This window comes from Cimex lectularius, unplaced genomic scaffold (assembly GCF_000648675.2).
Source record: "Cimex lectularius strain Harlan isolate CLEC.00 unplaced genomic scaffold, Clec_2.1 scaffold97, whole genome shotgun sequence".
In the NCBI taxonomy this organism is placed as follows: Eukaryota; Metazoa; Arthropoda; class Insecta; order Hemiptera; family Cimicidae; genus Cimex; species Cimex lectularius.
In genome coordinates, this window is record NW_019392672.1 from 1,421,860 (window position 1) to 1,444,460 (window position 22,601).

Genomic DNA, 22,601 nt, shown 5'->3' on the forward strand with positions numbered 1-22,601 from the left:
GGTTTTATACAATTTAACGAGATTTTTTCGAAATATCGCACACGAAATATCGGGATTTAACTGTATATCTATGTTTCTTTTCTTGGTAAATGCAATGAGCGTAGTGTTTGAGGGGTTTGCTTTAAGTCCCGGTGTGAGTTCCATGTTGAGTGCTCTTTGGGTGAGGTCTTTTAATGTTGTGGCGAATTTTCTTCTGACTTGTATAAAATGCCACCTGCATAGCTTTGGGTATAGATTCACTTCCATTTAATTTGTTTATGAGGTCATCTACAACCACATTTCACAGGAGAAGTGAGAATATTCCTCCTTCACATCCTTTCACCACCACTGATTCTACTTTTTTGGAACATGGAAGAGCATTTTTCTGCTTTTTAGCATTGTTTCTATCTATCTTGTGATCATTGCTTCCATAGGAGTATTATCAAATGGCTGTCTCCCTGCTGTCAAAAGTCTGTTCACTCTTCTTTAAAGTATTTGATGATACTTATAAAGTATAGTCAAATATTTCTTTTTTGGTGTGAAAACACGACAAACAAATCCAAAAAGGAACTGTCTGTTCACACGTCTAATATTTAATGAAAACATTAATTAAATTGTTATAATTTAATTTTTGTACATTTTACAAAATGTTTATTTTTATTGCTTTTTGTAATCTTTAGTTATTATGCAATATTTATTGCATTCCCTCTCAACTTGTTAAAAGTTTCATTCGCTGCTACTAATTCACATTCACTAGTTTTTTGTAAACATTGTGCACTAGATTATTAAAGTGCATATGTCTGTATATCTCATGGCAGCTAACACCTTTATTAACCTAAGTGCCATGATTAATACTTAAATATTAATAATATTGATTCTTGAAATACTGTACTCAGAACTACTCTCACATTTTTGTTTACACATACATTATTTTGCCAAATTTCTCCCTTGCAAACTAGTCTCACTCTCTTCATAATAGAATATTGGATATGGTCAATATGCTGCCCATTGGTATGCTTATGTGCCTAAAGACAATTTGAAAAAGAATTTAAGAATTAATCTTTCAGTTGCATTCAATTAAATGGTTCGCATTGTTTTTATTTAAGTCATTATACATACTTATTCTGTTATGAACTACTATAATTGATAAACTGAACGAGCTTTAGCTTCCCACAGTACTTTTCTACTTACTTTTCTGATGAGTATATAGCATCCTGATCCCATCACCACCAATTTATATTTGGTCAGAGGGTTTGTGATTTTAGTCAATGCCAACAATTGTGTACTAGTGTATTGTAATCCCACAAATTGTAAAATTAGTGGATGGGCCATACAGATGGGGCTCCCTTGGTACATCATCTATTTTAACGTAACATTCTTTAGCCTGAAAATATCACAAAAACCACTCACCTATGTTGTCATGAAGTAGCGCACCTAATAATTGGTTTTTCGATTTTGTCCAATTCATTGAGCTCTAAATCATGTCTACCATTATCAATGGTTAAACTTTATTTAACCAAACAATGATTTCATTACTTTTCTAGGAGGAGAAAGGCAAATATTCAATTAATTTTGCACATACCAAAACGATAGATGTCATTTTTCAAATTACAGTCAAAAATCGTTAATTTAAACAGTTTAAAAGTATGCATATAATAACATTTAGGGCCCAAGGTGGCAAGGGAAAAGAGGAGGTTGGATAAGGTAAATAAATAGAACTTATATTTCCTGAAATGGTCATGGCCATTTCTGACATTTATTTTATTGAATGCCATTAATTTTGTTAAAAAGTTACAATAAAACAAATAAAATGAATCATAGGAGGTTAAGCACTCATTCAGTCTATTGACACCATTAGCAACAACATGTCATAAATACACAGAAATTTTTGAATATTTTAATACGATTTCCCGTTCTCACATTATGAAATTTCTCAGCAATTTCCAGTGATTCAAAAGTCTAAACAGAAACTCAATATGCTCAAGAAAATCAAAATTCAATTAAGCAATAGAGGAAGGAAGTAGGATGTAAGCCAAACTAGTCTTCCAAAGTATGGTAGTGTATAACAATAAACGGTACACATTAGAAATCGGGACTACAATTTTAACAACAATAACACTGTTTCCCCAAGATCTAGAGATTATTCTAAAAAGAAACATTTGTTCATTTAACAACAGTTGTTACACTACTCACTCTCACAAATAACCTAACAGCTACATACTAAATTATAAACTGCTTACAGTTTCTGAATAGATTTTACATTATATAAAATTTTCATAAAGACACTAAAGAAAATGTTTATTGCACCTCATGGAGGGCGAATTTAAGGCGACATTGGGCCAAATGAGATAACACTACCACCACTTCAAATCCAACATCTTCTGTTTTAAAGTACTGCTTATCGGAAAATACTACACAAAAAACTTACGCCAGAAAAATAATTATCAGACTGGAAACGAGCAACACTTTTTATTTAAAAATATCGAAAGATTGGCTACACCTTTGATTAGAACAGTAATGCTAAAGTTTGTTGTCAATGTTCAAATATTTCTATACAACTAGACTGAAAAATGGATCAATGTGATTTTGGCTTTTAATCACGAGGGCTTACAATTTCTATTTTTGAAAAAATATTCTATACCATGTAATTTTTAATGTTCTTTCCAAAAAAGATAAGAGGATTTTTGAAAAGACTGTACATTCTTGACTTTTTTTATTACTACTTCTCTTTTATATATAATATCTCTATCCGAATAACTTATAAAATAATAACTGATATTAACAAATAAGTAGGCGAATTCACAGTAACGGTATTGATCTCTTATCCCATTCACTCATTTAAAAAAACAAAAAACATGTCGCTTTGTTTCCCTTTTAACCTTTCATTAAAGCACACTCATACAATGTCGTTCATGCATTTATAGCTTTCAACAATTTCAGTTATGATTCAGCATGTTCACCACCTGCAACAGACAGAACAACCACTTATAGTAAATGTAGTAACATTCCATGAATTTTTTTTCTGTTTAAATTTGAAGCTTTGTGTTATATACTCGTGTTTCTGTAAAAATAATTGTAAGCTTTTAGTTTTGAAAAAATTAAATTGAAAAAAAGCCCTAAATTACAGAAACCATAATTTACAATTGTAAATAGCACTGAAGAAACAAAATGTTAATTATTTATAATAAAAACTGTTGTTTAGAATCTTAAAATATATTAAAATAATGCTTTTGCTTGGTTCACTTCACTTTATTATTCTACTAAAAAAATGAAAGTATACATCAATTTTTATTGTTAAATTCAGTAGTTAGAAATTATGAACTAATCTAATATGTAATAGTAATCTGAATATGTGACTAAAATTGTTTCATTTACAGGAAGATAATCTTAATGATTTATTACGATCATCATAAATATCTTAATGATTTATAAAAGTTGTTTAGTAAGCATTGGGTAAACTAAAATGAAAACTTATTAAATGTTGAAGATAAGTTTTAATTCTTAACATCCTTCAACAAGTAAATCTTTTTTAACCATTGAGCCCACACCATTGAGCAAAAATTGCTTATGGTGAATGGTAGGAGCTATTTGGAGGGTCCAAGTATCCTTTCATACGCTATTTGGATTGTTGTGAACAAGTCACAAATTAATAAAATATTTAGATAATAATAATAAATAAATATTTAATATATATAAAAGGAAATCTTACATTTAGACAAAGAATTAAAATTGTCAAAAGTAATAAATATATAAATGAGAGTTTTTGTGAAAAAAAGATGAACAATCAACGCCAGCACAGCCATAATCAACACGAAGCGCAGGTTAAAGAGTCAAGGATTAAAAACTTACCCTAGTCAATTTAACTGAAAAGTTAATTTAAACAAAACTAACATTTAATCAAACAATATTGTATATTACTTTATTGCTGAGGTTTATCTCATTAGATCATAACAATATATTTTTGTACAAGCCAGCTGCTTATGATCATTCAGACCTAAATATATCATATCATTTTTTAATTAAAAACATTATAAGATAGACGTGAGGTGTCTTGATTGAATGTGAACATTTCATCTTCCTGTTCTCATAGTTTTTGTGAGAGTTGCCAAAAATCAAGAATACATAAACCAATAGACCAGGAACTAATCAAGAATATTTTTCCTGCAAACAAGTCCAGCGATCGCTAAGGTCTTATAAGACTAAAACATCAAATTGCCTGGTCATCGTTATTTTCAGATTGTAGTACATCTCAATGTTGTCTCTTTATAATAAAATGCCCACAATTAAAAAGTTGCGAGATTTCCTCCTGTCTGCAGGATTAATAAATCTATAGTTTGATAGTCACCTATGATCTTGGTCTGCCTATTCTCACTGATTTTTGTCTATCAGGCACGTTTTGGCATTTCACCATCTTGTTTGGGTGATTTCTGTGGAGTGAAGATTTAGTTTCAAGTCGAGGAAGGTCAGGGGTTGTATCGGAATTAGTATTTTGTCAGTGTGTTAAGACCAAAAATCAAGAAGTCTGACTAGAACAATAAAAAAATTTAATTAAAAACCGACTTAATTCATCAAACACACTGACAAACAATACTAATACTGACCGACAGAACTCATCACCACCATCCATGGCTTCACTCCACAGAAATCAGCGAAAGGCTGAAGATGGTGAAATACCAAAACTCAGCTGACTGTCAAAAATCAGTGATGAAAGGCAGGCCAAGATAATAAGTAACTATCAGATTGTAAATTAAATACTTGTTACAACAAACCACCCACAGAGATTCAACACATTAAGAAAAAAGTGTCAACAATCAAAGAACAAAAAACATATTAAATTGTTTAGTAGCTTTTATGTAAATATAAAACAAAACCATCTGCCAGAATTGTCCTGATTGTCAAAAAAAATATTCAAATAAATCTAGGTACAAAATAGGAAAAAGGGTTAATCTCAGTTTTTAGTTTTTTAATAAATGAACAATCCAATTAATCTCTACTTAAAATACTACAAGAGGATAATGTTAAATAATAACCTCTAAATAAAGATCGTGTGAAAAAGGTTTATTTCAGTTATTAAAAAATATTCGGCTCAATAGAAAAAAATAAATAAATTACAATTTTTCCAATTATTTTTCTTTCATACCAGCGTATACTTTAACACGAACCCGTTTTTCAATAAATGAAGGGAATTTTTGTGGATGGTAGAAAATGCAAAAGAACTATTAATTGATTTTTCTTGAGAATTGTACTTTCTTTTTACATTCATAAATTAAACAAAGGTAACAATTCCTTGGACCACTTAAAATGTAACTATTATACGTTTAATTACAAGTAGTCGCTTAATACCACATACTGATATAACAGAAGACAAGCAGTAATAGTAAAAAATAATGTAAAACTATAAAATCAATGTGTAATCAATTTGCAAACGATTCACAATGGAAAAATATCCTGTATAAAGTTCTAAGTCTAAAGCCGTTTATCCTTAGTGATAAAAAAAAACTTAAATTAAATCAAATAATTCAATAAAAAATAATTTCAAGTGTATAATACACTTAAACACAATTATTTTTAAGGTTTGGATATTTTTGTAACTTTTAGATTATTCTTTCAAATTTGGTACGACAAGATTTACAAATCATATCAGCATATTTTCTCATGAAGTTGTAACTTCATCTAATAAATAAATTATTCAATTAAGAATTTTTATATATTTTTCATGAACGTTAAGGTTTATACAACCAACATACTGTTCCAAAGGTTAACAATAGTTAATAAATCAAGAATGCAATTAATTTGTCTGACTACCATCAACAGGTTGTAACATGCTTGTCAGACAAGAAGAGGAACATGTACCTGAATTTTTGTGATGCATTATATATGTATATCAATTCTAACATTCTTGGATTTTTTCCATACAAAAAGTTTAACTTTAAGACTACAAATACCATTAAAATTCCAAGCTAGATAGTCATTTGCTATGATAACAATTAGGATATATTGCCAGCAAAATAAATTGGATGATTAAAAAAATTAATTTGTTTATATAGAACGTTATGGGTAACTGTTTCAAACTAAAACTTTTTTAAATTTAACACTATGTTATTAATAAAATAGTTCAAACAATTAGAAACGCCATTAAAAAAAAGAAAGAAAAAAAATACAAAAACAAAAAGCTGTCAGTCACCTAGACTTTTTTTTTTAAAAGAATAAATACGGCCAACTGTAATCTAAAAACATCAAAAACTAAATTCAAATTTTGTAAAACATATATTCAGACAATGAAAATCCAACATTGTTTTTAACTTCTGAAAACCAAGAAGAACTGGCATCAGAAATGTTCCTTTCTGATAGATTTCTATCAAATTTATTTACATTATTTACAGTGTTATTGTGAAAATGCTTGGAAAAATGAAAATTACTTGAGTCTCAATTTAGCAATCCTGCATTTCTTCCGGCATATCGTGAGGATTGATTATCCCCGGCACTAACAACTGTATGCGCCTCTTGTTCTCTTCTATTTGCCTTAACTCCTGTTCTCTTTCATCCAAAAACAAGTCAGAATCATCTTCACCAGTGTACTCCTATAAACAAAGAAAATAAATTATTTAATTGAATAACAAAAAAAACAAGGTAATTTTATCAATACCCTAATTTGGACAAGGAAGTCTCTTAGATGTTCTTTAAATGCCTTGGTATCGTGGTCTAAATTAAACATTCCCTGGACTGTGATTTTGATTTGATTGTCTGTTAGATGTGAAAAAGCAGTTTTCAAGGTTGATGCGACATATTCCTGAACATAGGTGACATTCCGGGGGCCTGGCGTGCCGAGTGGGACACCCAGTGGGCTTGTCTTGACCAATTTGAACATATGTGCCAAAATTGTGGCATGCATTGATAGACCTACAAAATTACATTATAATTAGTTTTCAAAATAAAATTTCCCTCGTAATTTTTTTTTATCTTACATGCTGTGTGTGATGTATCAGTTACAACGGAAAGTATGTGCTGTAAAATGTCAGTGAAATAAGTAGTGTAGAAACTTTGAGCGACTTCTTTATGTTCATCGATGTTTACTAATAATAAACGAAGAATCTAAAACAAGCAAATAAATTAGTTAATTATGAAAAAATTTAAACTAAATATTAATTAATTATTAAATAATGAGATGTTTTCAAATAAATTAAACACAGCCATACTGGTTTGCTATTAATCAGTTTTGAATAAATGCTCAGACATGTAAATGCAATCTCAATGGACTTTATGTTTAAGTATTAGTTCCAAACATTTTGAGGGCAGGAGTATTTTCAACATTTATTACTACATAAAACTGGATGTGCCTTTTAAATCTAATGGTTTATGTAGAATTTCATGGATCAGTCCTTCTTATATTTACCTGAAGTCCAGTATCTGCTACATTTCTCATAGTGTGTTTGAAAGCCCAAATAATCGAGTCTAGCACAAGTTTAAATTGGGCTGGAGGTATATTTAAAAATGCAGGGAAGCAATATGTATTGACTGCCTACAATTGAAAAATAATATTAATAAAAAAATATGTATATATTATATATATATAAAATGTATATTATATATACACATAATTTAACCAACTTATATGTTAAAACATACATGTAAAAGTAAATAAAAGTTTGTCCTATGTTCAGGATAATCTTCAAAATTTTTGTTTATCATTTCAAGCGTACACTCAAATACTGCATCAAAGATTTTCGGGATTTCCGGAGTTATGTCAATTTGAAGCTGGTTGACTATGGTGGCCATGGCTGAGAGTACTTCGGGCTCCCTGGCTGCAGGTATACTGCAGTGGTTGTAATCAAGAAGCACGGCGTCCAACAAGTGCGGAATAAAATTATCTAATACCTTCAACAAACAATAACCATCAGGTAATATTCACAAGATTTATAACACAACCCATACCATTGTCCGCTCATTCGTTCTACTAATCCAATCTGATATCAATTTAAGAATTTCTTTCTTCACAACCCTCATACTTTTAATCAACAGCTGTTTTGTAATTCCCTCACCGTTAGCAGTTATAGCCGCAGTTATGTTACTACTCATCACTTTATATACATTTAGCATATCTAAGTATATCCTGCCCAACTAAAAAACAAAATAAAGTTTGAAAATAAAAATATTAAGTTTTATCGGTAACAGACAAATCTACTTACTTGCATGACATAAGGATGCCCTAATGATTTACAAGCCCTAACATTTGTTTTTAAAATGCTGACAAGTTGTTTAACAACATCAGGGTCCTTAAGGACATCCACATTCTAAAAATAAACACATTATGAGATAAAATCTTTTGACATATTGCAATACAACACCTACTTTGGAAGCCTTAGATATTATATCATCCCACACTTCGTTTGGAAGAGCCATATATTTTTCAATCAGTGCTTCTAAAGTAGCTTGATCTGCCTCAGAACTTATCATTAACCCAACTGCTTCATAAAATGTATGAACCTGAAAACCAAGCATAGTGATTTATACTATACACTAAAATGTAATTAACTTAAATAATTATTTTCAAATTAAAATATAATTTATAAACAAATAATCGATAATATATCAATGTATATATTATCGATTTAATTTCCTTCCAGTCTGTCCACTGTATGTATCTCTGCATTGTTAAACACTGTTATTGTCTAGCAGGTCAGTTGTGCCTGTTTCTTTTTAGTAGTTTACCTGTATTATTGTTAGTCCTTAGTGCTGTTTTTTAGTCGGAGTTTGCTGAACAATTTTTTTTTAAATACGTAGGTTTTTCCCTGTGTATGTGAATATTGTCTTTTTTTAACATTACACTCCTGACAATACTTTTTTCTGTTTTAATGTTTCATATAATAGATAGTTAACTGAGTTTTTTTTTTAAATATATCTCATATTTCTAGAGAAAAATGCCATGTTGGATATCTCTGTCATATATCCATGTTCTGTCATATATGTTTTTGTAATTTAAACCTTCTTCCTTACCTGTTGTGTTTGCAAATCACAAATAATAGCACTAATCGATGCCAGAATTTCTTCAATAAAAGGCACTGTTTCGCCAACCTGCACCATCACAAAATGTCGTCTGCACTTACTAGCAATTTTAATAAAAGTATCACATGCCATATCCTGAACTCCTTCATGGGTTTCTGAAAAATGAATAAATTTTTAAGTAAATATAATTATTAACATAATTGAGATGAAAACCCCATTTGCCCTCTTACCATGCATAAATTCAAACAGCTTGTTAACAACAGTCTTTAAAAATTTCCAATGTGCCCTTAAAAATCTTGGATACTGGCCAACGACGTACATAATATTAGAGGCAACTACTGCTTTGTTATCCTTCCCTTTCTTTTGTTCACACAGCCCTAACAACTCCTTTATCACTGTAACAAGGAATCTTTTTTCATCGTCTTCGTCCATTGCACCGGATATACTGCCTATGGCCCAACACAGCTGTAAGAGAAGAACTTTTTTACTTCAGACTGCTCTATTAAAGTTAAGAATAAAAAAATCCATAGTTATTCCTTTATCATCACAATGAAATATTTATTTGCAATTGGATGTTTGCAGAGTGATTCTTAAGAAAAAAATGTTGGACCATAAGTACTGAGTAGTCGGAAGAACTATGGACACCATTCTAAGTATTTAAAACATACAGTGTTGAGATTCCTCCAAGACCACTCCACACCAATGACTTGATTACAAAGCTTCTGTGTCATGACTTTCTCTGTATCACTGTAGTCAAGATGTGTAAGATAGACGAGGGTTTCTCTCATCGTCACATAAAGATTTATCGCATCTGTGTCTTTCATAAACTCTCTGACAATTTCACCATTTTCATTTTCCACAATCAGAACCTCTTCAGGTTTGGCCATTCTGGAAATCATGATGTATCGCACTTTGGAGAGGACAACCGAATAAAACTGCCTCCTTGATGACACATCCATGCTAACAGAAAATTTAGGAGAGTATGTTGTGCAAGGTGGGTATGTGTTGACAGATTTGTATAAATCAGCAGCCAAGAAGTTCCAATACTCTAAACAGATCTTGAATATTTCAACATCCTCCACTTCTGAGATCAATACAAGATAGTGAAGAGCCTAGAAAATGTCCCGTCCATATTAGAATGATGTAAAACAAAATAATCAAGATGATATTTACTCCTTGTAAGTGGGCGCTATATTCCTTTTTCTCCACGTAAGACCCCTTCTCTTTAAGAAAAGTGCACAGAAACATTGCTAAGTTTTGAATAAAATTTTGCTCCTGATCTTGACCAACCGCATAAGATTGTCTTATATCGGTGTTCAGAGGCAACATCTTAAAAAAATAAATAAATAAAATAAATATATGTATTATTAAACATTTTAAAATAATTGGTCAAGTGGAACATGAAAACTAGTGATTTTAAAATAATATTATTGTGGATAGTAATATATACAGGAATATAATTAAAACCTACCTGATCAAGTTGTAACAATGTTTGTACAAAAAGATTTGTTACTACTTCTTCATGATTAGGTACACCTTCAACATTGACTCCTGCAATTTCCGTCAGGCAATTCAGTGTTACATTTCTAAACATAGGCACGTTCAGGAACTGCAAAAAAGTTATTAAATCTCTTTATGTGATCATTTTTTAAATTACATTAAGCATAAATAAAATTAAAAAGCAAATGTCTGAAATTGATTGACCGGATTTAAATGTCAAGATATTTAAACCATACATTTAAAAAATGTTACCTTACCTTAAAAATAAGAGTGTTTATTAGCTCCGTTTCAAAAATATACCCAAGTGGAATCCAATTAAGAAATCTTAGTAGAGTTTCCAAAGTAGCACCGACTAAAGGCGCATTTTGAGAATTGTCCTTAAATATAAATTATTAATATCACCTGAAGTATACTGCTTTAAACAGATTTAAACTTACAAGAACAAACTGACAGAGCTGGAAAATTTGAAAAAACTCTTGGCACATTGTGTCCTTCAAGTGTTTTGCCTTTGTTTGGGTAAGTTGACCGCTTGAAAAGTCAAAAACCTCTTCACTCAAAAGCTTCAATATAACCATGTTGTTCTGGCATAAACTTTCATTTGTTTTACTCGCACCGACTATATCAGGGATAAACGATTCCCAATTTTTGGGCCATTCACGTTTAAGCACCTAATAAATTTTTTTCAGTAATTTTTGCATCAATGTAACAGTTTTGATACATTTAGTAATCGACTCACCTGTACGAGGATCATGTTTAATTTATTAAGATACGTTTTTTCTCTTTCCATAACCTCTGGATCTGAAGATGTTTTAATAATTAACCCTACTATGTACTTCTTAATGCCTAAAATGTATAAAGCAATTTAGATGAAAAAATTTAATTGATTTTAATGATTGTAAAATAATCATTAAGTTTACCTTCACATTGGTTTCTTGGAAGAATTTTCCACCTCGTTTTAATCACCTGTTCCAAAATTTGTAGAGCATAATATTTAGTTTGTTGATTCGTAGAGAATTCAAGGATTGCATCTACTCTGGTCCATGCATCAGGGTGTTCCTTGAGACTAGTTAGTACTTCTTGTGCCACTTTTTGCTGAAATTCAAAATGAAAATTAACAAAATAGTCCGATATTAAATAGCGACAAGAAACCAACCTGTTCCCCAATTCCAGTGTACATCCATGATACAATACTGTCCAGAAGATTTATGTCTAACTTCTGGTCGAAATCAAGAAGCTTTGAAGCTTGCTCAGGTAATGTAGCCATTCTTTCACTCAATCACCTGAAAGCAAATAATGACAATAAATAAATTCAACGAAGGAAACTAATGTTCACTATACCCACGTTGGGCACAATAAACTAACTGTTAAAACATAGACTGGACCAAAGGAACCTAACTGAATGAACACATATACATTTGCTCCTTACATAAAAAGAATAATTAATTTAAATAAGAAATTTGGTCAATTGACCACTAAACATAACTGGATTAATATTTAATAAGTAAAGAAAGTATCATTTCACTAACAGCTCCTGTGGCCACTTCATAAGTCGCTGAAAATCGAATCCGGATTATACGAATTTGAAAAATGGCAAAAAGAGGGGAAAATTCGAAATTTTGTAGGTTGAGATGAGGAGTTGGTGTCCCAGTGGATCGAAGTCACAATAGCTCAAGTGGTTAGAGCAGTGGCGTATTGAGCCAAAAGTCTTGGGTTCGAATCCCGCTCATGACACTAGCTTTATCATCTCAACCAAGACCTTACATAAAAAGAATAATTAATTGAAATAAGTAATTTGGTCAATTAGACCAATAATCATAAATGGATTTAAAATTAAATTATAAAACTTATTCTACCTGCAGACGGCTTTTGTCCTAGCATATATAATTAAAGGGGTACATCAGCAACAAAATGACAAAAATTAATATGAAATTTGATCATTACGATTAGTGGAAATGTAGATAACATACGTCTTACAGAACAACCCACCAAGGATAGGCAGGACAAAATAAATGTTATGACCAATTTCAGATTCATTGCCCGCAGACAACACAGAGAAATTTCGAGCATAAATGAGCAAAGTTTAGAGGCAAAGGTAACACGCTTTTTATTAAATTCACTATATATCTATATATCGAGGTCACAATAGCTCAAGTGGTAGAGCAGCGGCGTATCTAGCCGAAGATCGTGGGTTCGAATCCCGTTCGTGCCATTGACTTTTTTATCTCAACTAAAAACCTTAATTAATTTTAACTCTTATTAAAAACTATAATTGTATGAAGAAAAAAATTTTTTATGAAATAATCTTAGTATTCTGTATTAAAAAGTTAATTTTAGTTTAAGTTTAGTAAATAGTTAATATACATTCTATACATAAATATACTTAAAGGCGACTAAAAGCAATCAGTATTTTGCAGATCTGTATAAAACTAGTAACTAACATGATTCGCATTCTTCTTATAACCAAAACCAAAATCAATTTGGTAGTGAATTTGTTAAAAAATGTACTTTTACTAATCTATTTTAAATGTTACTTTCTTTCTGGCTCCTCGCCTACAACCAGTGCACTCAGCTTTTATTGTTAAGAAAAATTAAGACCAATTACTTAATAAGTTGTTATTCATGAAGTTTGTGAATAAGAAACTCTTTATTTACCTACATATAATTCAGAGATTTCATTAGTGTATTATTAGCAACATCACTAAATCAACAAAAGGATAAAATTAATTAAATTATTTATAGTAATTTAATTTGTAGTATGACAAGTAAATTTTATTTTTATATTTTTTTGGCTTATTTTATGTACTGTAATTTGTTGAATTTATTTTGTGTATTGAAAAATGAAGTACAATTTTAACTACAAAACTACACTCACCAGTTAAACATTTATTTATTTTTTTATAGAGTGCATTTAAACTAATAGTCTGATTGTTCAGTGTTTATCAAAACAACATTAATTGTTTTAAATTCCTTATTTTACCAGTAAAATAATTCTAATGTTAATTAATTAATCACAGGTCAATTATAAATACTTTTTTAATAAAGGGAAATATTAACTTTTACTTAATTTATTAACTTAAATAATATACTCTGTAAGCTTTGACATAATATTTTGTATTTTGAATATATTTGTCAAAAGTCACAGCTAATTTATTAATGAGCATTTTTAACTTACAAACAATTGTTTTTACATACTAGAACACTTACTCTTTACAGACACGCAGCACTCACAAAATTCTTTCAGAACGAGCTTGTTCACATATCTCACATTCACACACAGACTAGAAGACGCCTCATGTGTCACCTAAAAAGAAAATCTGAATTAAATTATGAAACCACTTCTTTAAAATTGTTGTAAAAGATCTTTTTGAAACTTGTTTTAGTATAATTATGTCAAATTAAATTATTGTAACTTAAAAATATATTAACTTAATATATTCAACCACAACACATGGTGTTGTGTTCTGTTGCAAAGAAAAAGGTATAAATTGTGAATAAACAGTGCACAAGTTCCTGAAATTACACTGTATTTTAATATGTTTTCTTACATTTGTCAACTGAAAAATAATCCTCTAAAATCCTTTTATTTAAAATCAATAATGAATTTAAAGTACATCAATAGAAATGAAAATAATTTAATTTCCTAATGCTCAATCATGTAACATTAATTTTAGAAAATTTAAAAATCATTAATAGTAAAAAATATTATTTTTCCGACTTATTGAAACTTTACTTAACCGGCTACTATAACTTTCTACAAAGGCATAATTCAATTGCACTGCAAGTAATAGATTACATTTCTTGCATTAATTTTTTTTTCTATACTTCAGTATTTTAGAATACAAATAGATAGAATTTTAGAAAAAAGAAAAAACATTTCCTTTTCCAACTTTGCAAAGTATAATTTGCTTGTAGTAATTGATATTAAATTAATAGTACTAATATCTATTTTATACCTCTTTCCGTAATCAATTTTAATTGTTAAAGCTGTGATAATTGTGAAATGTTATGTTCATTTTAAAAAGTTTTCCAACCAAGCTCAAAAATTTTTCCCACTGCATGTTTGTCAAAATTAAAAGAATAATTAGCTGAGATTGTTTGGAGGCGTTTTTTGCCAGTTAAAATGAAAAATTCTCAGCAGTTATCATATATAGAGCAAAGAACGTGGTTTGAATTAAATACCAACATACATAAATGCTTAAATTAGTATTTTTAAAATTATTTTAAAACCAAAGTTTCTATTGCAAAAATGTACTCACAAAAACCTAAAGTATTCAATTATTGAATGGTGGCCAATTGTAGAAGTGAACAACTAGGTTGAAGACCAACACTAAGAATGCACAACAGACTAAAGCAAAAAAAAATCTAACATGCATTCATTCACATTGCTTTACAAAAGCTTTAATTTTGCTAAAAACCATTAAAATCAAAATAAATGTTATATTTTAATTCACTACAATGGATATTTCTTTACAAATAAACAAAAAACAAAAATTAAAATTAATGGGTAAATGTCCCAGTACAGCCAAGATAAATGAAACATGAGAGCATGTGCTATCCAGCTTAGATTCACATAGCCAACAATATGATAATGCTAGATGTGATAACTGTCTATAAAATTTCAACAACAAATGCTTCCATATTAGTTACAAAAAGACTACACCAAAACTAAAAGGTTGGCGTTTGTTAATAGTAAGGATAGGTTAGTTAGTTTTACTTGTGGAATGTAAATGTAGTACATTATTTTAAAAGGGGAATCGAAACAAAGAGGGGAAAAATTGAAACAAAAAGCAACACTCAAATGTATGGTTTGGAGATTTATGGTTGAATCCAGTATGGGGAAAACTGAAATTAATAGAAGAATGGATTAATATAACATTTGCAACACAATGTTTAAAAACTAGGACTTTGACCAGAAAACCACCTGAATCATCATGCTTTGAAACAAAAAAAAATGACATTTGCAATTTCTTGTATTAAACCAAGAAGAACATCTGTGTCAGGAAGTCAATTAGCAATGGAAAAACCACATTGAATAAAAAAAAAAATAGTAAACTTTCTGAAGAAGCTGTACTGGAGGAATGGAATATTAAATAAAATATTATTAAATAACTATTCTCTTTAATAAAAAAATACTTTTTGAATTAGTAAACAATAAAGTAAATCAATGTCTATTATTTCCAATTTTAAAAAGTTATTACCATTCAATAAATAATAGATTTTTGTTTTTAACTAATACTGGCAGTGTATGGCCCCCTGTAGGCTTTTATAGTTGAAAATTTACCTTGTTGATTTATTGCCATGGCATAACAAACATTAACACTTGTGCAATGCAATCAAATTGTGTCTTTTTTTCTAGATGCTATTTTGTTCATATTGTTAATTATAAAACTACAAATTTTTCCCCACTAATATTAGTAATCACTGAACGATTACAATTCTAAGTTGTCGGCCATTTATACTTTTATAGAATTCAGTTATTTATCACATATAATTCATTATTTACTGTTAGTCGATTTAAAAACACAGAGAAAAAACCATATTGCTATTAAAACTGATATTATTGCCTTATTGCAAAGGTATGTCAGTTAAGAATGCGCCAAATTTTTTAAACAAATCTGTTTTTAGTTTTAAACAACACATTGCTTCTTTGAACTTCAGCCTAACAGAAAAGACTAAAGCACGGTATCACACTCACAGTATTTGAGTGGAGGCAGGGGTGAACGTGATGTCACGTCTCAATACCTCACTACACTCATCCCAATCTCCAAGCTGGTACCGAGAGCACAACATGATACTACTTTTTTCACTTTTAGACTTAACGACATAGTCGCAGTGTGCTGTTTAATTTTTATTTTTAGTGCTAGTGAGAGTGAGAGATTTAGAAATGGCATTGTTTACTGTTTTAAGCAACTCACTGCTACTTTCAACTTTAGCATAATGCCTATAACCACAATTTTTTTAAAAAGATAGTTCCTACTCACAGTTAGTTGTTTTCAACGATTCGGACTTCAAGCTTATAACTCAACAGGTTGAAAGAATTTACAACCTGATGATGAGATTATAAACTTGAAATCTGGATTGTTGAAAACAACTAACTGTGTATAGGAACTATCTTTTTAAAAAAGCTTGAAAAACATGCCCACTCTACCATTTATCATTCCTATAAATACAGTATAAACACACGGAAAAAAGTGGCATTAATGTAGACACAAATTATTGAGGAGAATGTACACTTTAAGATTAATTTGATGTATTATCAGTTGTATGAAGGTAGAACATACAAACAAAATTCAAAATTTGCCATGCTTTCGACCCGGGTCATCATCACTAGAAACCCGGGTCGAAAGCTTGGCAAATTTTGAATTTTATTTTTACAATTATTTGGAGATCGTGAGATGCGGTCTGGTGTGGTCACTAAATACCAGGCATTTTATTTTTGTTCTCCCATGACTGTACTACTGATAATACACCAAATAAGTGACAATTTTACAGGCCTTTTAAGATTAAATAGTTTTTATAAGTATATGAAGCAAAATGTTGAATTAAATGTAAACATGAATTTGACACAAATATTCCTGATGTGTCACAGTAGAGGTCTTTTAGGCTTTCAGATGAGGCAGCTAGTTGATTCAAGGAATGTAACCAGGTAGCAAAATGTTTGGGAATCGCCCCAACTCCTTCACTTGCAATCAATTCGTCCGCCCAGGCGGGTGGCCAGCAGGCACAAGCGCAGCTCACGGTCATCCCCACTGGTTGACTGAACACAAAAGATCCTGCTCGGCATTCATCCTTCACACCAGTTGCCTAGTTGATTCAACTGAGTTCACCATGGAAAGTCTTGCAATTGCATTTCAATGTGTTCATTGAAGAAATTCGTATTAGTCCCGCAATATAGGACATGAGGTGTGAGAAATATAGCGACAAAATTAAAAGCAGCGAAGCTTGGGGTACAACAGTATTTGAGAGAAAGCGCCCGTTTCCCAATTTTATAACAACGGATAAACCAGACTTTCCTTTACTGGGTTTCCTCCTTTTTTGCTTCTCTTTTTGCAGAAGAGCAAGCACAAGAAGTGCTTCCTCGGGTTCTAACGTCATACTGACTTCCCACTGGGAAGAGAAGTTGATTCCGCAAGTGATTCCTGGTGTAAAACCAGCAAATAAAGTATCTTCCCATGGCAGTAAACTAGTTGAGAGCCAACCGGGCAACTTAGTTGAATCAACCAAACCACCTCGCCTGAGAGGCCTTAAGGGTCAGAAAGAAAATAGGCCTATAACCTCAATAATAATATTCAAGTGAATAAAAATAGTGAATATTGTAATTGTTTTATTAGTTGCTGTGTTTAAATAAAAACGTGTATTCTCAAAAGGCTTTGGGAGGTATAAAAATTGTTATAAAAGTCGAGTTTCACGCATCCCAGGATAATATTGTGAGAAATCGTACAAGATCTGGCACGGTAAAAAAATAACGGTGAAAATGGGTAAAAGATCGAGACTGATTTTTCCAAGTTTCGGGGTCGGGGGGCGGGCGAAACGGTCCCGGGAGTATGAGGTTGAAATGAAAGAAAAACCCTAAAACGCGTGGAAAAACCACGGTTGAAACACTTACCAGGTGGCGAGGGTCGCATTTCCTTTTTCAATTCGCGCGGTGAGAAGTGCGAAACTCAAAAAAGAAACGAGAACGCAGAACGGGAAAATAGCGAAACGTCCTGTGTACAAACAAACGAGATGGAGAAAACTCTCCGGTGGTACGGCTCTTTTAAAAGGGGTCTTTTCTAGGCACAACCCGAATCGCCGTCCACGCCGAAAAGTCCTCTACGTTAAAAAAAAATCGTTTTTCTAACGGCGCAGAGCTGAAAAAACAAGAGCTGAAAGGTTATGAAATTTAAATTGGTCAATTAATTTATAAAAATCCGACTGAGGGACGGAAAAAGCAGAGGGCCGAAGCGAGGACGACGTCTACTCCCGGCCGAGGCGTCCGAAACGCAAACAAAAGGCAAACACGAGTAATAAAAAGATTATATAAAAAGTGAAATAGTTATCAACTTCCCGCGCGGTTTTTAACGCGAGACTCTGGGAGAGCACGATGCGAAATAATGTTTTGAGAAATGTGTCTGAGAGTGTGTGAATAAAAGACGGCACGACTGGGCGGATTGGGCTCGTCGGGCCGTCGGTCATACTTACATCAAATCTCCCTTGTAAACTGTCATCCGAACGGAAAATACGGAAAAACGTACAAAACTACCCGAACCTAATGTTTTTGAACACAATAACAAAATGGCTGAAGGTGGAGAGATGGTGGCTCTAAGCGTCCGACGGATTGGCCGAGGGCGTCGTCCCTCGCCCAATCGAAAAACGTCTTACGGTACCCGACAATGACGCACGTTGGTGTCACAGACGGCCGCCAATTACGAACACTCAACAACGCACATATACATTACGCATTCTCAAACTGCTAAGTAGTATTTAGGGTAAAGGTATATTAGGGTAAAACTAAACCACCCAATCTTCACACACACTTAGACAATTTAAATTGACTAAATAAATGTCAATAAGAACCTGGTAATTAGAGTAAAAATAAATTTCTTTACAAGATGACTCAATTAAAACAGGAATATTATCTGAAATTAATTTGTAAATATTTTTTTTAAATTAACATTAACAATGCTTTTAATGTTGAAATGATGAAGATTGGGCGATTTAGGGTAAAATCTGTGAGTAGTACCATCATTAACAAAAAATTGTAAAATGGCTTTAACAGCCTAAATAAACCAATCTTCATACACCCAATTTAAATCAATTAAATAAACTTGGTAATTAGAGAAAAAATATATTATTTCTTTACAAAATAACCCAACTAAAATATGAATACCATCTGAAATGAATTTGTAAATTTTTTTTAATTTTAATTAACGATAACAATGCTTTTAATCCCTTATATTTAATGGTCTATTGACTGAATTACTTCTTTCAATTAATTAATCTTTTTATGTAAAATTTTGGTTGAAATGAAAAAGCTAGTGCCACGTGCGGGATTCGAACCCACGAGCTTCGACTAAATACACCGCTGCTCTACCACTTGAGCTATCGTGACTTCAGCTAGCTTTTTCATTTCAATCAAAACCTTACATAAAAAGATTAATTAACTGAAATGCTTTTAATGTTGAAATGATGAAGATTGGGTGATTTAGGCTATTAAAATCTGTGAGTAGTGCCATCATTTACAAAAAAATGTAAAATGCCGTTAGCAGCCTAAATCAACCAATCTTCGTACACACAATTTAAATTAATTAAATAAACTTGATGATTAGAGAAAAAATAAATTATTTTGTTTCAAAATAACCGAACTAAAATATGAATACGTTCTGAAATGAATTTGCAAATCTTTTTTTATAATGAATGTTAACAATGTTTTTAATATTAATCCATTTATGTTTTAGTGGTCAATTGACCAAGTTACTTCTTTCAATAAATTATTCTTTTTTTATGTAAGGTTTCAGTTGAGTTAAAATAGTCAGTGTCACGAGCGGGATTCGAACCCACAATGTTCGGGTAAATACACCTCTGCTCTACCACTTGAGCTATTGTGACTGATCCTCTCGGAATCCCGTTCGAATCCCACTCGTGACACTGACTTTTTTATCTCAACCAAAATCTTACATACAAAAAAAGAATAATTAATGCTTTTGATGTTGAAATGATGAAGATTGGGTGAGTTAGGCTATTAAAATCTATGAGTAGTACCATCATTTACAAAAAAGTGTAAGAGGCCTTTAATAGCTTAAATAAATCAATGGTCATACACACAATTTTAATTAATCAAATAAATATCAAGAAGAATTTTGTACTTTTTTTTACAAAATAACCCAACTAAAATATGAATACTATCTGAAATGAATTTGTAAATCTTTTTTTTAAATTAACGTTAAGAATGCTTTTAACGTTGAAATGGTGAAGATTGTATGATTTAGGCTATTAAAATCTGTGAATACTACATTTTACATTTACAAAAAGTACAAAATGATTTTAATAGCCTAAATCAACCAATCTTCATACACACATATCTTTCAATAAGAATTCATATCATCAAATGTGAATATCATCTGAAATGATTTTTTTTTTTTTTTTTAATTAATGTTAATAAACAATGCTTTTAATTCATTTAAGTGGTCTAATTGACTACATTAATAATATCATTTAATTAATTTTTTATATGTCTTGGTAAAATTGGTATCTTCATACACACAATTTAAATTAATTAAATATTTATCTATAAGAACCTGGTAATTAGAGAAAAAATAACTTATTTATGTACAAAATAACCCAATTAAAACATGAATACCATCTCAAACGAATTTGTAAAATTTTTTTTTTAATTAGCATTAACAATGCTTTTAATTCAATTAATTATTCTTTTTATATAAAGTTCTTGGTTGAGAAGGAACAGTTAGTGTCACAAGCGGGATTCGAACCCACAACCTTTAAAAAGAATAATTAATTGAAATAAGTAATTTGGTTAATTAGACTGCTAAACATAATGGATTAATACTTTTAATGTTGAAATGATAAAGATTGAGTGATTTAGGCTATTAAAATCTTTGGATATTAAAACCATCATTTACAAAAAAGTGCAAAATGCCTTTTATAGCCTAAATCAACCAATCTTCACACACACACACACACACACACACGCACACACACACAATTTAAATCAATTAAATAAATAATAATAATATATTTTACAGAATTAATCCAATTTACAAAAAATGTTTAAATATAGAAATATACCATTTCATCATTCAATGTTAACAATGCATTTAATATTTTCAATATTGAAATGATAAAGATTGGGTGATTTAAGCTATTAAAGGCATTTTTCACATTTTTGTAAATGATAGTTCTACTCACAGAATTTAACAAATGTAAAAAACGTGTGCAAAAAATAAAAGTAAACTATAATTTAATTAGATCCCCCTTACATGTATACATATAATAAATTTAGTTTTATAAATATACTAAAATTATAATAATAATAAAAATATGCAAAACTGTAAGGACAATAATACATTCTTTACAATATCAATTATTTATAACGAAATTATCAAACAGCATTAAGAAAGAAAAGCAGAAAGAGAAAGGAGGCAAAATGAAATGAGGAAAAGTAAAGGAAATGGAAAGAAAAGGCATGATTCATGTTCTTTTTAAAAACTCAGATGGCATGGACCTGAAACAAGCCGGCAAGGAAGCAGAACTTCTCGGGAAGCAAATTTCATAGTCTTGACCATGTAATTCTGAAGGATAGGGCTAAAGGCTTTATAGAAGTGTTGAAGCTTGGGATATGATTAGTGCGTTTGGATAAGGAGTGTGGGAAAAAGATATTGAGGGCATTGATTTAATTTTAAATATGTATTTAAAACTGTAAGTTTATAAGTAAATTAACAAATACACTTATTTATTGACTCCCATGCCCTTATATCCCCTTTTCATCTGGCTTCCTAAAATTTCATAGTTGTGCGTCATAATTTTGTTATTTGGAAACATGCAACTTTTTGGTTTTTCTTCTACTGCTACTAATCTCATTTCCTCTTACCTGTCTGACAGCACTTAGAGAGTTAAAGCTTCAAATTCTATCTCCTCTTCTCTCTGAATTTCAAGGGTACCCAAGGGTCTATTCTTGGATCTTTACTCTTTTTCATGTTTCTAAATGATCTTCCATTAGTTATTAATTTCTGCCATTTCAACTTTGTACTGATGACACTCAGCTTTACATTGACTGCCTACAAGGTATCTTCCTTCTCAATGTGATCTATTCTCTCAAGCAATGGTCAAGTAATAACGGCTACGGCTGAAGATAATGACGGATACTAGGAAGTGGGGTTTTTGTTTCCCAAGCACTGCAGCTTTTGGCTTATTGAGTTTTTTTGCTTTTTGAATTCAATCTGTGACGGAGGATTCTGTGTTTGTTTTTGTTAACCCAAGTGTAGATTCAGGGCATTACATGGTCTTGCAGATACTCCTCTGGCCATTGTGTCCACTACTACAGTTAGAGAGAGCTAAACTCAAGAGGTAGGACTATATACCAGTCATTGACATCCAAGAAAACACATATACAAAATATGGGT

The 22,601-nt window shown here is 30.9% G+C and overlaps 1 protein-coding gene across 3 annotated transcripts; it reads right to left on the reverse strand.

Annotated features, from left to right (window-relative positions):
• Positions 1-1,698: 1,698 nt before the first annotated feature.
• LOC106667073 (exportin-1) lies at positions 1,699-18,771 on the reverse strand. 3 transcript variants are annotated; one of them, XM_014394745.2, is made up of 21 exons: positions 18,664-18,771; positions 13,687-13,783; positions 11,636-11,762; positions 11,400-11,574; positions 11,219-11,325; positions 10,920-11,150; positions 10,740-10,859; positions 10,454-10,591; positions 10,156-10,311; positions 9,651-10,094; positions 9,213-9,447; positions 8,974-9,137; positions 8,329-8,463; positions 8,166-8,270; positions 7,912-8,097; positions 7,606-7,854; positions 7,373-7,498; positions 6,945-7,071; positions 6,626-6,879; positions 6,399-6,560; positions 1,699-2,942 (listed from the first exon to the last, which is right to left on the reverse strand). In XM_014394745.2, the coding sequence occupies exons 3-20, from the start codon at positions 11,744-11,746 to the stop codon at positions 6,411-6,413; spliced, it is 3,213 nt and encodes a 1,070-aa protein (XP_014250231.1). In that variant the 5' UTR covers positions 11,747-11,762; positions 13,687-13,783; positions 18,664-18,771; the 3' UTR covers positions 1,699-2,942; positions 6,399-6,410. The 3 variants fall into 3 exon arrangements, with proteins under 3 accessions (XP_014250231.1, XP_014250232.1, XP_014250233.1); XM_014394746.2 differs by lacking the exon at positions 18,664-18,771 and adding an exon at positions 18,089-18,488; XM_014394747.2 differs by lacking the exon at positions 13,687-13,783 and having other exon boundaries at positions 18,664-18,770.
• Between the last annotated feature and the right edge of the window lie 3,830 nt (positions 18,772-22,601).

Coding starts and splice junctions, on each gene's coding strand:
- LOC106667073 (XM_014394745.2), bottom strand. CDS start 11,746: ATGGCTACATTACCTGAGCAAGCTTCAAAGCTTCTTGATTTCGACCAG. Junction 11,575..11,635: donor ACACTGGAATTGGGGAACAG/GTTGGTTTCTTG, acceptor TTTGAATTTCAG/CAAAAAGTGGCACAAGAAGT. Junction 7,072..7,372: donor TAGCAGATACTGGACTTCAG/GTAAATATAAGA, acceptor TGCTTGTTTTAG/ATTCTTCGTTTATTATTAGT.